The 16,772-nt window shown below is 42.3% G+C and overlaps 1 protein-coding gene across 1 annotated transcript; it reads right to left on the reverse strand.

The window, feature by feature from the left end:
- Positions 1-164: 164 nt before the first annotated feature.
- Positions 165-16,651, reverse strand: top3b (DNA topoisomerase III beta). Its single transcript, XM_066689422.1, has 18 exons — positions 16,582-16,651; positions 15,911-16,090; positions 11,449-11,580; positions 11,047-11,153; positions 10,740-10,814; positions 10,232-10,428; positions 9,745-9,901; positions 9,167-9,280; positions 8,946-9,036; positions 8,556-8,710; positions 7,903-8,008; positions 6,962-7,108; positions 5,782-5,955; positions 5,464-5,592; positions 4,781-4,930; positions 3,945-4,045; positions 2,123-2,324; positions 165-1,029 (listed from the first exon to the last, which is right to left on the reverse strand). Exons 2-18 carry the CDS (start codon positions 15,978-15,980, stop codon positions 545-547), a joined length of 2,592 nt encoding a protein of 863 aa, XP_066545519.1. The 5' UTR covers positions 15,981-16,090; positions 16,582-16,651; the 3' UTR covers positions 165-544.
- Positions 16,652-16,772: the final 121 nt, after the last annotated feature.

Consider the following 16,772-nt stretch of genomic DNA (forward strand, 5'->3'; position numbering starts at 1 on the left):
ATGCGGAACATATATGACCACATGCAGACAAAGTATCTTCAGAACCTTTACATTCTAGATATTATTTTAATTATTATTATCATTATTTAAACATCTTGTGTACCAGCAAATAGGCACATTGCAAAATCAGCAGGAGGGGTGAAAAAAAAGGTCCATAACACAAGTTTTGATTAAAAATGTGTTTATTTTTTTTCCTCATGGTTACAACTAAAAAACAAACACAAATGCACCCAAGGTGTGCGTTTACTGTGGCAGTGTTTACATGTTGGCGAGACATCCTGATGTTAGGGGTAGTGTCATGACTTCTTTTAAGGTAGTACACCTGGATTACAATTTTAGAGCATTTTGCTTAATACTTTACTCATTTAACACTTTCTGCATTAGATCTTTTTTGTCAAGTCAATTTGTGTGTAATTTGTATTCAAACATAAAACAAAACAAATTAAAACTGTGACCGTAACTCCGTTAAATAGGTCACAACAGTGCTGTCAAGACGAATTCACCGGCATGTAAACCACAGCCTGCGTTAAGCAAGTTGACTTCATTACACAAAGTAGGCCGCTAGGGCCGCCATCTTGTCTTTGGGTTTCTTGGGGTTGCCCCTGCCACCCGGTCTGCGACCCCGCCCCCGGCCCCGCCCCCCTTGCCTCCTGGCCTGGCCGCCTCTGTGCATGGGGTGCCTCATGGTGGCGTGCTTGAGCTCCACCAGGTCCTGGAAGACAGGGTCGCAGAAGGAGCAGCCCGTGTGCTGGATCTGGTCCCCGGGTAGCGGTGAGCGTGCCTTGTTGAAGTCCACAATGACCAGGGAGGCCTCGCAGGAGTCGCAGCTGTCTGGAGACACCCGCACCTTGTGGGCGTTCTCAAAGAAGTGGACGACCACGTTGCACTTGTTGCACGCCATCTTCCACTTGGGCCCCGAGGTGGGGTCAAACACCAGCACCCCGTTCTCGCACTCCACACACTGGCCGATCCCCAGCGAGTTCAGAGAGTGCTGACAGGAGGGGTGGGTGCACTCGTTGCAGCCCATGCCTTTAAAAAAAATTAATAATTAATTTGTTAATATTGGTCAAAATGTTTTTAAGCTGAATAACGCATCCCTCATGATGAGGATCCAAGAAAGCTCCCACTCTTACTAGAGTGACCCAAGCTGGTCAGGGAGTTTAAGGTAGGGATGATGCAACTATAGATTGACAGACATTCAAAGAGAGACATTGCACTTTTTTTTGTTGCACTATTAATTAAATGATTTTCTCTAGTTAGTGGGCTACTACTTATAACTTTAAAGGTTCTGTATATTCCGCTACTTCAGTAACTTAAGATTACTCTCAGTTTTAGCTGTACTCTGGTTGTCAGATAATTAGTCTTTTCAGCTGCTTTCAGCAGCCCTTTGACATTTTCCCCAGAAAATGTACTTATTCTAGTTGTTTTTATTCTTGTTTTATTATTTTGACTATTTTCCAACAATATAAAGCACTTCAAAGTTGAAGTTTGAGTGTTTTTCTTAAGAAAAGTGTACTTATGACAGAAATACAGTAACCTACAGTACCATTACAATTCTGTAAAGTCAGAGTTTAGAAACAAAATGTTGTAAATTAAGTAGTGTGCATCATATTTTTATTTCAAGTATGTTAAGCAGTGATTTAGCTTTTTTGAATTAAAAGTAGTATATTCGTGATTGGCCCTAGGACATACTTAAATCCCCCTCTAAAATGTCACAAGAAAAAAGCAATTAAAGGCTGTTAAAAAAAATAACAAAAAAACTCTCACCAGGGGAGCATGCCCCCGGATCATCCTAGGATTAAAGTGTCCCTTATTTGCTTTGGCTAAAGTTGGTAACCATACCCACAATGCAACAGTAACTCAAAACACCACTGCCTGTTTATCATTGTCCGCTTTTTGACTTGGTACACAATACTGGATAATTTCACACATGCTCACTGCAAATAGCAACAACCCAGACAAAAATATAACCATATAGCATTACATCCGAAACAGTAATGATTTTATAAACCGATGTCTTGTCCACCTGTACATATTTCCTATCGGCAAATTTGCATTAACTCCCCTGACTTTTCAGGTTGTCAGGCCCAGCTTCCCCACACCCCAGCCATGTGCCAGTTACCTTTCTTCATGTCCCTGAACGGCGGGTTGCTGAAGCAGTAGGGGCACAGTGGGTAGCTCTTGCCCCTGGACCCCGATGTCCACAGCACCAGCTCAAACTCATCCAGGGGGCAGCGCAGCTCCTTGTACAGCTTGATGGCGCCATTCTGGGGCAGACTGTAGGTCTCGTCACAGTGAGAGCAGTGCAGACGACTGGGCTTTGCCTGGGGAGAGACACAAACATGAAAACATTCTGTACATTCTTACAGTGTCCACTTGAGGGAGTGACGTGAACAAAAGACAAAGCAGGTGCTATGGAGCAGACTCTGAACATTGCTGCAGCTGACAGGAATTCAAGGAGTGCTGCCCCCTGTGGGGAGGAATCTGCCAGTCACTCTGGGATCTACAGTGTGTATGCTGAGCTAGGCAGGCGAGGCTTCACAATTATATTTATTCATGCATTTACTTTATTTAGATTTTTTCACCATTTTTAAACTTCTGATTCAGAAAGTCTACATGACTATTTTACTAGCATGAGCAAGACAGGCAATATACACAAACACATGGGTCATCAGGACAATCCACAGTGTAAAGAACCTAAAACAAAGCATTCTCCTCACCCACTTTTTTATATAGTTATTTCAAATGCTTAAAATGTATGTATATATTGTGGAGCTGTATAAAATTCAGAAATATTTTATCAAAAATAAACTTTATTCTAATTTAAAACTGACTTAAACCAACCGAGGAGCAGATAAGATATCCTTGCAGGTTAAATGCATATCTTTTACAGGTTTATTTCAAATGCAAAATACTAAGGGACATGCTTATTCCTCCCCCTTATGCTAGGAAGGGAAAACCTGATTTTTTTTCTCCTCTCTCTTTTATCAGAGTCCATGTAATTATTGAGAAGTAAATAAGGGCTGACTGGGCTCTCTCCTTGACAGCACTAGCTTTAATGATTTATTCATAAGAGACTTTATATGTCATAGCATGCAATATTATGCTGATTACAGACACATAAAGTTGCTTATCATCCTTGCAGCACCCTTCTGAAGCCATTAGAAAGCTTTTATAAACCACAGACCCAAGGACAGGCCATATTAATGCAATTAGCTTATGACCGAGAACACAATGTGCCAAATGAATTTGCGTCAGCCACTCTCCTCATCCTATTCTGGAGTGGTGGGCTATACAAAACCACCGGAGTGTCCGAAATGTCAAGCAGGCTCTTTCAAAGCTTGTCAGACAGCCGGGGAGGAGGAGGGGGACCTGTGGCGCCACATTTTGAATAGCATCATATGCACTTCAGAGCGTAGGCAACATAGTCGGTCACTCAGAAGTTTAAATCAAGGGTCTTTTGGTGGCCAACCTTGAGGAAATCGCTACTTTGCATAACAATGTAGGTGATTCATGCCATTTAAAGGCACCAGGTTCTCGAAATGTGGGCTGGGCATAGGCGGGAGACTGTACTGAAGAGACAGCAGAGTATGAGACCTTGGCATGATCAACTCAACTGCAACCCCAGGGAACCACATGGAACTGGAGTACAATCTGGGCAAAGGGGAGACCGCCTGGGCTGAGCCCCAATGCTCCTGGCTTTATTATCCCATTATCCCATCGGGAGGCCCTCCGAGAGTAGCCCAGAACACTGCCAGATTGAGCTTAGAGTGTGCTATTAAGACGCCCTTGACCTCAAACCACTGACACACCTAGCACACTCCTTAACTCCACCCATTGACACACCTAGCACTCCCCTCAACTCCAACCACACCTGTCCCCCGACGGAAGAGATCTCGGGCGTTTTTTTACGCTCAATCACGTGGGGAACGCTGGGCACACACCTGGATGTATTTCATGAAGCGACGGCACTTTCCGCAGCGAGACAGGGGCTTCCCTGTGGCAGCGATGGGGGAGAAGGAAACTTCCATCAGCTCGTCCATGCCTGTAGGGAAGAGCAGAGTTAGGATTACACCACATACTGGACACAGGACACCACAGTAACATGCTGAAACATATACGTGATCTTGTTTTAACTCATTTCATTATTATTATTATTATTATTATTATTATTATTATCATCATCTGACAGACTGCTTACTTAAAAGCAGCTACCACTGAATAAATCCAGTGGCAAAATCACAAGGGACTGGAAAATGGGACAGTGTGGAAGATACATTTTTGAAAATGTACAGAATGAGTAACAGTCCAAATGCTGGATAGTCACTCTCTATCTATTTTGAGGTAACCGCTGTGTCTTGTTCTAGCTTACATACCTGTACAATAATCGTAATTATGCAAAATAATCAAGTTGAAATTAACAGGACGGTTTGACATTTTATGTAGCAGAAAACAACGTAAAAGAGACTGATTTCATTTCCAGGATATAGGATATGAGAGTTACATTGATGAGTGTCAGATTGAACAAACCAGCACCCATAATTAAAGAAAGATGTCAGACAGGGCTGGGGTCAATTCCACTTTTTTCTATTTCAATTCCTTTTTCCAGACCCATTCCGAATTCCAATTCCAATTCTTTTTGCCACTGACACAATACACTCTACTGGAATTGGACATGACTGAAAAAGGAATCGCAAACAGATCTGGAATGGAAAAGACTGGAATTGACTCCCACCCCTGGTGACCATCTATCTTTTTTTATTTTAACAGACACACTTACTGGCGATGGAGTCGACAAAATAGTGAAACTTCCTCTTGAAGATGTCCAGGGTGTGCTGCAGGACCTGCTGAAAGTTGGCCTTGCCCTGAGCAATCAGGTTGAGCTGCTTCTCCACAGCGCTGCGGATCGTGGGCAGCACCAGCTCCGCGTCTGTGGCAAAGAAGCACAGACGATCATACAACTCAAGGGCCCTGTTAAATTCACCAGCCTTCATTTTTATACTTAGGTTCAGTCGCAAAGGTTATGTATCTTAATCTGGGTCTGGGTCTTAAACAGTCTTATGTGAGTAGCCAGCGGTCTTTGCCATTGTGACTTGTGTCTGTAATCTTAAGGAAATAAGGGAGGTAGGAGGTCTCCACTCCAAATGACATGTACAGTCCAGTCTCCAAGGCAGGCACAAAATAAAAGCACAACTTTAACGCTGTAGTTCTTAGTTTGTTTTTTATTGTGACATTTGCAGAGACCTGGAGAAGAGCTCTTCTTCGGACCAGAGAAGTCTACAGATATACTTGGGTGATCCAAAAAGGGCAACACGAACATGAAGTACATACAACTAAACCAAGTCAGATCATGCCATTCTGGACTAAAACAAAATTGTGCACAGAGAGGAGGGTTGGGGGGAGTGCTGGGTTGCTGTTTTAGCACAGCAAGCATCTGCCAAGCATGCACCAAGGCTCTCGTACCTGTTTTGTAATAGCCGTGCACTAGAACAATGCCCAGGTTGGTGGGTTTGAGTCTGCGGCCACTCTCCACAGTCACGTAATTCCTTTGGCAGATGTTATTGATGTGCACAGGGATACTGGCGTCAGTTCCTGTAAGACACAAACACATAGTTGTAACCTGAAGGGACGAAGCACAGACGGTCTAAATCAGTGCATCCTTAACAAGAACTAAATATTTACATCGTTAAAACAACTGGAAATCTTCCCCCTAGCCTCCCAAAAGGTTCAGACACACTTTAAAAAAAACTTCCACCCTCACTCACTCCATCACTCTCTCACCTATTCCGTGTTTCTCCATCAGTGAGATGAGCTCAGCCTCAGTCAGGTAGTCCGGAGGGTTGGTCTGTTTCTCGAGCATCTTGACTTCTTCCACCGTGAAGACATCTCCCTTCTCGCAGGACGGAAGACTCTCCTCGTCGGGGATACTCTGCCAAGGCATGACCTCAGTGAAGCCTGGAAGTCAAGAGGCCGGAGACAAGCGCACTTTTACACATAAGAAGCCCCACACAAACACACACACATACACACACACTCCGTCGTTTCCTTGCTGGGTTGTTTGGAGGGAAGTGTGTAGCCAATTCGTAACTCCCGTAAAACTGTGCATTCCGTTTCAGATCCCCCACAGACAATGTGTTCTATAAAATTATATCTTTATTTTGTCTTTGTTTTGTGTCACGTATGAGGTTCTGCTGTAGTTTGCCTACAGTCCAGGGGTTGGTTGGTCCAGCTGTCAACTATGGCCCCTTTCAAACTCGCATCCTCTGCCTGGGTCGCCCCTTCCCGGGTTAGGACTACTCTCAGGTCAACCAGCTTTTTAACCATGTAGGTCCTCTCTTCCTAACGAGAATCAGACCCTGCATTGCTAAGAAGTGGCTCACAACCTGGGCTGGTGTGCTAATGTGACCGGTTCCATGCTTCTGTTCGATTCAGACAGAAAACCATTTGAGTGAATGGGTGAAATAAATCTGAGCAAAGGAAGGGCGTCATTAAAGGCTTTTAATGTTTGTTAATCTATTGCATGACAGAGGAAAACAATAAAAATAAAAATACAACTGCATATTGCCATGATCTCCCCAAATACTGGATCACTTCTTTTTACATCAATTCCAAAGGTTGGAGGGTAGAAAGTATTTCCTTGGAGAGAGATCCTTGTAGAAAAGATTAAACCAGGTTGTCTTAAACTATATCAACTTACATGTAAAGGCCCTTGAACTTTTTTTTGTTTCCTGCGGAGTTAAGAAATTTGGTTTTATCTCAATGTGAGTGGATGAGTCTGACTGGACAAGGCAGCTGCACTCTAAGCAGGTCTGGATCGGTTCATAATGTCCGAGTCATTAACAAAAACATTATTATAGTCAAAAAAGATTTAGCAAGAAAAAACAATCTGCCCTGACTCACCACTTCAGGTATGCCAGGGTAAGGTCATATGTGGGGTGGGAGAAATGCATGCAGGTCTTACCAGCAGAAATGAGAGTCTTTCCGGTGCATGTGAAAGTCTCTGTGCCAACGCTGAAAGAAATGGTGGTCTGGAGGTATTTGCAGTCTTGGCTGACGGTGGCAATGAAGTGCCTGGTGATGTACTCATAGAGACGCCAGCCGTCTGTACCTATACACGCACACATAAATAATATAACACATGGGTCCATATAATCAACTTGCTTTAATGAAACCATTAATAAAAAAGTGAAACAAAAAAAAAAGACAAGTAATAAGTGAGAGTGCAGGAACAAAAATAGGCCTGGTCACAGGAGACTGACTTATTACAAAAGGGGGGAAAAAACTACATCATTACCAGTCACAGGTCTGCGAGCTTTGTTAAAGTCAGAAGAGCAGCTCTCTTAAGTGATTCTCGGTCCGTCAAGAATAATTCTCTCGTGTTTAAGGATTATCAATATACAGCCGAACAGGAATGCAGGAGGAAGAGGAGAAGCCGCATTCACAAGTGTTTAAATCACAACACAGCCTGGTATAATGCATCTCTACAAGCTCTTATTCACATACAAATCGAGAAGTCATTTAGCAGGCGTCAGCAGAAGAGCCCGCCGCACCGTGCAGTACGAGTGAAAAGTGGAGAAAGTTAATATGCAAGGTTTTAGAAGTTCAAGGGCAGAGTTCGAAGGGTATCTGCACAAAATTCAACAAAAGAACGAGCGAAAGAAAAGGTGAAATCACTCACATTAAACTGTAAAAGAAACCGAATCTGGCAAGAGACATGCTGTTCTTTTCCAAACAATCAAAAAACAAATATGACTACCTGTCAGTCACTAAACCACAGAAAACAGACACACTGAGACGCACAGAGGCACACACAGAAACACACTGAGACGCACAGAGGCACACACAGAAACACACTGAGATGCACAGAGGCACACACAGACACACACAGCCCCACTTTCCTACCTAGCTCATTCTCTGAGGCTGGTCTCATGGGGGTGATGGGGGGGTGGTCCCCAGCGTCACTGCCCTTCCTGGGGTGATTCAAGCCCTCCGAGAGCAAAGCCTTCACCTATAGGGACAAAGCAAAATATGAAAAATTAAATTGATTATGAAAACAGCCGATGAAGTTCATGAAAAGAAACCCCTTTATTCAGTGGTTTGTTTGCACTAAATAAGCTGAACCTGTGTTAAAGATGCCAGGCTAACTAAACTCACACTTTCTGCACAAAAAGCAGGTGGGAAACCGCTTTATACAAAGGTTATATAAAGGTTATACTTTTATTTGTCTGTATTGTGTACTGATTATGGTTCATTGTAAGTAGGACTTACTTAATGTGTTTTGTGAAACGTACTGACTGCTGTATGTCTGCTAATAAATAATAGCCATCATATTTTTTCATTGTGATCAAAAGGGATGGAAGTACAGACTCCCACTATGTTGCACTGCAGTAAAAACACACAGAGGACAGGTGAACGTCCCCGACACTGAAAACCCTGTTTGCCAGAATGTTTCCTCCACAAAGAGACTGGCGCACGGGCACGCTTAAATACAAGGACAAGACCTGTATCTAATGTGATTATATGGCTCTGCTGGCAATGCGATTTAATCTGCTCACTGTGTCCGCCCAGAAAGGGTTGTTAGCTTGCATCCGCAGCGTTCCTTTGAGGTCGAAGTTCTCGGGGTAGTGCGTGGTCTCCGTACGAGGGTAGCTTATGTAGCCCTGGGTGTAAAGACGCTCTGCTATCTGCATGGTGTGCTGAGGCCCCAGTCCTGACAAAAACAAAACGTCTTACTTGTTTTTTTCATATCAAACAAAACAAATCCAAATAAGATACACTATAGTGCAGGGTCTGTTCCCAGAGGGCCACAATCCATTCCAGGTCTGTCTAAATCACCAATCACTGAATACCTTGAGCACATGGACATTCTGACTAATTAAGAGCCACCGTTGGCTTAATTTAGCAGTTAAAAACATAGCCACCTGCTTATGAGAGGGGTTACCTACCAAGGGCTGAGCTGGCGACTCGTAACATTTCAACTGTGTTCAGAGCCTGGGGCCTCTGCTTGGCCTTCTCCTTCTTGCTTACGGATTCAACCTGGAAGGATAGCACCACCAAATATGTCATATATATTTATACCTGTCACATTGGGTTCCTAAGTGTTAAAATAATGGACAGTGCAGCGACATATGTGACATAATCAGACATGACTTGAGCGTCTCCTCACCCTGGTCTCTCTTGCGGTCTTTGCAATATTGAGAAACATCTGAGCAACTTCCCTGTCAAAGACCCGCACCCGGTCCCAGTCCAGCGTGATGGGACTCTCTTTGCCCTTGAACACCTGAAGAGGATCACGTACAAAAATAACAATGTTTTTTTAAAGTAAAACTTGGGGGGTACAAGAGAGGACAGGCATTGGTGATGACATCATAAACATAACACTGAATGTGTCATGTAACACTCACACATACGGAGTCACATCTGATCTCTTACTTTATTTTATTTTTGTCAAGAAATGGAGGACTACTCTAGGGGCATCAGACATTAATCCATGTTTTTGCACAGCACAGAGCCACAGGTGGAGACAAAATGGTGGCGAAACATAAGATGTTGGTTACAAAAGTGATTGATGTTACCACACACTCCCTTTATTTGAATTTTAAAGTGCAAAAAGTGAATATGTAGAGCTTATAAAACCCTTTGAATGGAATTTATTCAGTGATCTAGCTGAGGTTTGGGAAACAACTTTGATATTGGGCTTCTCACGTGGCCCCTTTGTGAACGTGCTAGTGCTGGCGCTCTTACCTTGGCCTGCAGCACCCAGTAGGGCTCCGACTTAAAAGACTGGATCTTGTCGTGGCGCTCCACGCAGAATCCCAGCGTGGGAGTCTGACAGGGGCCGAAGGATATCAGGGAGGAGTCTAGATTGCCATACTTGCCTTGGAAGTATTTAGTCTGAAACCTGAAAGAACAATTGAACAGGTAAGAAAGGGATATAATCAACACGACTCACTCAGTTCCCTGAAACTTGAAATCTTAAAAACCGACTTACCTATGGAATTTTATTAAATATGTCCGGCCATTAAATTAATCAACTTCAGCCCAAGTCCAGTTTACCAATTAAGTTAATAGCCAATTCACATTCAGCAAAGGTGAAAATACAGTCATGGCCAGAGCTCACTGTGCCTCCAGCGTCCCCCCACACCCCACAGTATGCCAACACTCTCCACAGCAGCTCAGAGAGGCTCGTCTTATCCCCCACTCAGTGCTATAGCCCTACAGACAGAGGTACCTGGTGAAGGCACAGCCGATGCGCAGGTCCAGTTCTTGCCGGGCGTCCACAGACAGGGCCTCGTTGCGGTTGGGCTCCCCCAGGCGGTTCATGGCATTACAGATGTCCTGGTCGGTGATGGAGCTGAACTTGGCTCTGAACACCGTCTTCTCGCTGCCGTATGACTTGTTCATGTAGGGTTCGATGGCATCCAGGACCTGGGGGAGTGGGCACGATGAGCCACAGCACATGAAAGACTGGAAATATAACTGAGTATCCTGCAGATGTGTCCCTTCGGGGGGGCACTGCCTTGCACCCCGTGTCCTCCAGATGTGGCCCAGTACTGGATCAAACAGTTATTGAATACAAATGGATAGAAATCCATGAATATGTTTCAGGGGGGAATTTCACATTAAAAAACCCAGCCAGCCACGTTAATACATTAATGAAGACTAAGAATAATACATTTTGTTTCCAGATTTTTTCTATACATAACACCTTCTCGTGGCCTTCATCGCAGGCTTCATACCTCAAAGCAGATGTTTTCCCCTTCTTTGTCACAGTCCAGCCACAGGACCACCACGTCACATCCTTTGCTTTCGACCTGTCCATTAACACGACATGGAAAATAAGACACCAACACTGAGAAATAATTCATGAAGAAGCAATGGTTTTCCCCCTGTCATTTCTTGCACCTCCCAATTCAATTTGTTTATGTCACATTAGAAAATGAAGGGACATTTCATGTGGAGTTTTAGGCTAAGGAAATTGTTTGTGTTTCCTTGTTTGGCTCCGTCTTCTACGTCTTCTATACGGTTATTGAAAGAACGACTCACCTGCAGGAACTTGACCATGTTGAGTTTCGGATTGGCTTCTTTCTTTTCTGTGGGTGCTTTGCTGAATAGTTCAGCAGGGTCAACCTTGTCCCAGTTGTTATATTTCCCTATAAAATAAATAGATTTTCACCAGATTATGGGTCACAAATAGATGACCCTTAAACTACAAACTGTATATGCAGAAAAATAATTCAATCAAGTTGGACATTTGTAGGATGGAATCCAGTTTGTGCTGCAAACAAGTTTATAGAACTGTGGTTGAGCCACACATTTCCAGATATTATATATACATCTTTTAAATAATTCAGAACTCAGCATAAGGGTAAAAAGCAGCCGACAGATCAGTGATCATATTTGTATATTCTTCGGGGAAATAAAATGCACCAACAATAAAATAAATACCTATGAAGTCTAGACTCATCACATGGCCGCAGACCGACGTCATCTTGAATCGAGCAGACTGTCCCATGAAGCTTCCGGTGTACTCGTAGACTGAGCATGCTCCGTTTAGTCCCTTGCGGCTGGAGCAGCTGCCTGGTAGAGGCGAAAGAGAGGGGTCAGTTCCTGCAATAGTTTTATTAGTTTGCCATTTCCAGGTGGACACATGCTTATATGTGAGAAACCTGTTGATTTTCACATCCCAAAAATCGTGGAACGCTTTCCACCAGATTCTCAAGAAGAATTTGTAATGGTCTTAAACAACCTACTGGGAGAGTTTCTTACAATGAGCTACCAATGGCCACACACACAATTACAGTTATTTTGTTTTATTGTTTTATATATATTTTTTAAAGTGTTGTTTGTAATTAGGGAAACCAAATACATGCTATGGTGTCAATTGTTGTTTTGTATTTATTTGTATGATGTTCCAGGACCTCATTCACATTGGATCAATCAAAATGGGTTACAGACACTGTTAATCTGAGAGACTGGCAGCACTGATCACAAATACAGGGAAGTGAATCTCACTCCACCGTTGAACAAAAATGGAGAGAGTTAAACTGAATATTTGGTGTACAAACAATAAGCATAGCTCATCTGAATAAAATGCTAACAGAAGGCCTGTTTAAAAAAGCATGCAGGTGTGAGTTGCAATAAAACTCAGTTTTGGCAAAGCCAGGCTTCCCAGGACTTTGCCTTCTCTGGTCTTGAAGAGTAACAACTGGAAGACTTGCAAGTCGTTAAGGAATTGTGTTTAATGTCACAGCATGTGTAATTCCTTCACTTTTCCTGGGAAATTCCTTACTCCACCCACACTCCTCTTGAAAGGCTGAAGTGCAGAGGCAGATGAAGGGAAAGGCACCCCACCCTGGTTATGTTAACGCCTGTGTTGCAACTGGCATTTGTCAGTATGACAGTCCATTGAAATACAGGTGTATTAATATCTAAAACTTTCCTGGCAGTCACTTAACTTGAATCAGATAACTGGGATGCATTGTCACAATCCGTCCCAGTTATCCGATTCCAGTTAAATGACTGCCTGGAAACTCTCTTCTTAACCTAATGAGTCGAAAAGATACTTGGAAAACAAAACACACTGGTTAGTTTCCTGTGCACCTACAGTAGGGATGGACCTATGCCTCAAAAAGATTTTTTTATTGTTTTTTTTCTTGGAACCAATTGGCAATGGACCGTAAAAGTTGTAGTCACCGGATACCCACCCCATAAAGCTCGTGCTATCGTGTCTGTCCATTCTTTAAACCCACATGACCACAGATTCTGACAGGCCGGGCCGTCTTCTCGTTCACCTCCTGCCTATTCATTATTACACTGTTATGAAGTCTCTGAAGCTTTTCTTTTGGGCCACATTCTGAGAAGACCATTCTGAGCCGTTCGATGCAGTGCTACTGATTACTGAGTTTCAGATGTGCTTCTTATGAAGTACAAGTCTAAACAATATGACTTTTACAGCATTACTGTTTGTAAAACATGTTATCTTCTCTGTATTTCAAAAATCTATTAATCAATGTGCACCAACTGACTTAATCCTGACAATACCTACTACTCTTTTTGGAAACTGACTCTTCAAGACCAACTGGGGAACAACTGGGAGCAATTTTCATAAACTGCGTGTGCATGCACCACAAGTCAACAGAGGTTAAAAGCATTTCTAATTTTATCATCCCTTCAATTTTTTTTGTAAAACTGTAGAATTGGTGTCTGGGATGCAGGCTGTGACTCTGGCATGATGTGGCCCCGCTAATGCAATATCTTCTCAAGGCTACTGGGAACAGAAAACAATGCATGCCAAAAAAAAAAAAGTTCAATCATTTATGGTAGCGAGCTGAGGGTCCTTTAATGACGTTCTCTTGGTCCCCTCTAGTGGTTTTACATTCAGGATTTCCCACATAAATAGGGATGCTTCAGTAATGGAAGCAAAGCACTGCTAACAGCACATCTCTCACAAGTCCACAACTGGTTGATTCTGAACTACTCCAACCTCCACCATGCTGCATCTCAAGGTAAGGATGACTTTTCCTTTGGCAAATAAGAAAACAGGTGGGTTAGGAAAAAGCAGGGCAAAGTACCAATATCAGGTGTTTCTTTTTTTTTTGTCATTCTACTTGTTAACTTTCTAAATAATTACAACAGGCAAACATCTCTCATCAAATACATTCAAAGACTACTACTACAGAGTTAAGCATTAAGAATGGGGTGCGTGTCAGATTCATTGAATGCGGCTCTGACAGTGATGACGGGTCAGAGTGGGTCATCTCTGGGCTCAGGTTGCTCACATTCCCAGTCACAAGACTTGGATGAGAAGCTGCTTAAATAACCACTGAAGCAATGCATGAAAGCCAAATTTATCCTGGGTGCATTTCGAACCCAAAACATGTGCTTCAATTGTGTAGTTTTAATGTAATCTTACAAAACAGTCCAAGCAGTGGAGAAGCACAAAAGCCAGCAAGAGAGCAATAAAGCGAGAGTGACAGGCTGCAGAGAGACTGAAATGAGTTTTAGTTTTTTCCAGTAACAATTAGAACAAACTCTACAAGCAGCCCAAACATAACATTTGTTTTTGATGTCTTTCAGTTTATCCAGGCCTGCTGCCTCACCATGCTGATCCTATGCCCTTGCAGCAGTAGCCCAGTGACGTGTGCAGAAGACGCACTGAAACTCCCAGTGAGCTCCCAGGTCTGCACTGAAAACTTGAAACAATTTGATTACCACATCAATGACATGTATGACCAACTGAACGACAGAAGTGTGGCACCGTGGAATTACACGTAAGTGCAAAAGATCTGTTTTCACCCCGGCACCGTGACTCACCGGGCCTCCTCATAGTTAAACTCATGCAAATTCTTTTAGGAGTCACATAGCTTGCGTGCAGCGAGGCTTGGACGCAATGACCTAAATCTTTGAGATGCCAGGCACAGCGAAGCATGTTGTTGGGTAAATTTCTTATGCTTTTAAAACCTCAGAGACGAGCAGCCACAAGATGCTACAGTGGAAATATATTGAAAAAAAAAAATCTCAGAAATGCCATTTGGTATTTTTCTGACAATCCTTGGTTGCGCACATTAATATGCAGCCTCTACAGCACAGGGTTTGGGTCAATGTTTCAATTCTATTCTAATTCTAGTAGGACCTGTGGTGTCAATGGGTTTCCAATGGGTCTGGAAAAGGGGATTGACCCGACCCTGCTATGGCACACTGCTGTTAGTTACACATAGCGTGGTGTCTTTCTAATGCTAACCACTAGTGCTTTATTCTTGCAGAGAGAAAAAGGATGTGAGTCGAGTACCTCAAGTCATCCATGAGGCCAACTGCCTCACCAGCCACTCCTGCACAGAAGTGACGACCAGCGCTTCCAGCTTTGAGACGATCCCCTTCTCTATCAAAATACCAGTCCTCAGAGTAAACGACAGATGCACCACCTTCTCTCTAGACTTTGAGAGCGTTACGATAGCCTGTCTATGCGCTACTGCTAGGAAGCAATAATTCTCAAGAACGACAGCTGAAATACAATGTTAGGTTACTATGTAAATGCTCACACACACACACAAAGTAGATGATAATGAAAACTAACGAAAAAACTAACAAAATCGATTTGCACTTTACCAATGTTTACAAAGGTTCTACAACTTAGGATGTGTATATAGAGACGTGGCAAATGTTTATGCTGGAACCACCAAAGGGAGCGCAGAAATGAAAAGGCATTTTATTAAAGGCTCACTGATATTTCTTAATACATTATGTCGGAAATTAAAACTTGATTGTTTAATAGGACATTTTAAAGAAAACTAAAACAAACCAAACAGGCAACAGACTAAACTTACTGTTAGACACAAAGCCGAGTGTTCAAAAGTGACAGACTAGTTAAAAAAAAAAAAAAAAGGAAATGAAGAAAAAGCATACAATCACTGAGGAATCACTTAAAAAGAAAAAAATGACCTACTGCAAAATCTGTAGTAAAAGGGCAGTTGTTGTTCCAGATGTCCTAGCAATAATCAAGGATTGTGAAACACTGTTGCCAGTACTGCTAATTAGAATAGGTCTAGGAGATCATATTTAGTCCGCTTATGAATAAGAAATGCATTTAAGTACACTAACATAATACTCAACTGTAGTTTATCATAAGGGTATATTCTTTGTTAAAGTAAATTGCTTACCGATGCCTTTAATTCAAGATGACTTATATTTTAAAAGACAATGTGTACATTACTGATGTAAACTTGCTGTGAATGAATAAATGAAGAAGAAAATACAACCACTGTTTTTTATTATTATTTTCCTTTGGGGTGTGGGGGTGATCATGCATGTACAACTCCGATACAACACCGAAATCAATGCATGCTCAAAACGTAAATCTCAAACCATGTGGCTTTTGCACAGATGTGTTTTTTCCATGTATAACACTCACCTTTGGAGAGTATCTTTGCGATGGACTGAGCCAAAGACGGCTTCTCGGCCACCATCAAAACAGTCCTCATTATGGCAAACTGGACGGCTGTCTTGCTGGTCTTATTTTGTGCAGAGGTTTGGTGTTAAAACTACTTTTCTCTCTCGCTTCTGTGGCTCAAAAGGGGGGCATCCTTAATCACTGCAATCCCAAACCAACAGTAAAATAAAGTATAGTAATGAACACTTAGATGGGATAGACGTTATCTAGTAATTAATGCATTAAGAGATATACGTCCCTATACAGTTAATGGTGGAGTGTAAAATCATATTTATTTCAGATTTGGTTTTATTTTGAACATCTGTTCTTGAGTCTTGTTTTCGTTTTACTAGTCAATACAGAAGTGACGAATCTTCCAAATTACTTTGTGAATGATATTTAAAACTGTAATCATAATAATACAAAATATACCGTACATTAAAATGATGGCTCCTAAACATTCAAGCCCTATTCAACAATCGTTGAAACGCAATTTATTGTAACAGTCCCACGATCTATATGTTTTTGTTCTAGTTTAGATCAATTGTGTAGAATCCCGCATTTTCACCGCTTGAAAATACAGATGGTTATTTCATGGACAAAATTAAAATCGAAAGTCTAAAACCACCAAGACTAGTTAAACGGCAACTTACAGAGCTGAGAAATAATCGTGCTATAGCTACGCTGGAGGCGGCCATGACACCGCTGACTGTAAGAGTGTACTTCCGGGTCACGGAGATGTAGTCTTTCTGGAATTTAACTTCTTGCAATTTGTTGATTAAATGTAATTTTTAAAACATTTGCAAAATCGCAAAACTATGATGAAATGAAAATGGTATATAAT

Source organism: Amia ocellicauda, chromosome 17 (genome assembly GCF_036373705.1).
Source record: "Amia ocellicauda isolate fAmiCal2 chromosome 17, fAmiCal2.hap1, whole genome shotgun sequence".
Classification (NCBI taxonomy): Eukaryota; Metazoa; Chordata; class Actinopteri; order Amiiformes; family Amiidae; genus Amia; species Amia ocellicauda.

Coding starts and splice junctions, on each gene's coding strand:
- top3b (XM_066689422.1), bottom strand. CDS start 15,980: ATGAGGACTGTTTTGATGGTGGCCGAGAAGCCGTCTTTGGCTCAGTCC. Junction 4,046..4,780: donor TTTTGTCGACTCCATCGCCA/GTAAGTGTGTCT, acceptor TCTTCCCTACAG/GCATGGACGAGCTGATGGAA. Junction 1,030..2,122: donor GTTCAGGGACATGAAGAAAG/GTAACTGGCACA, acceptor TTTTTTTTAAAG/GCATGGGCTGCAACGAGTGC.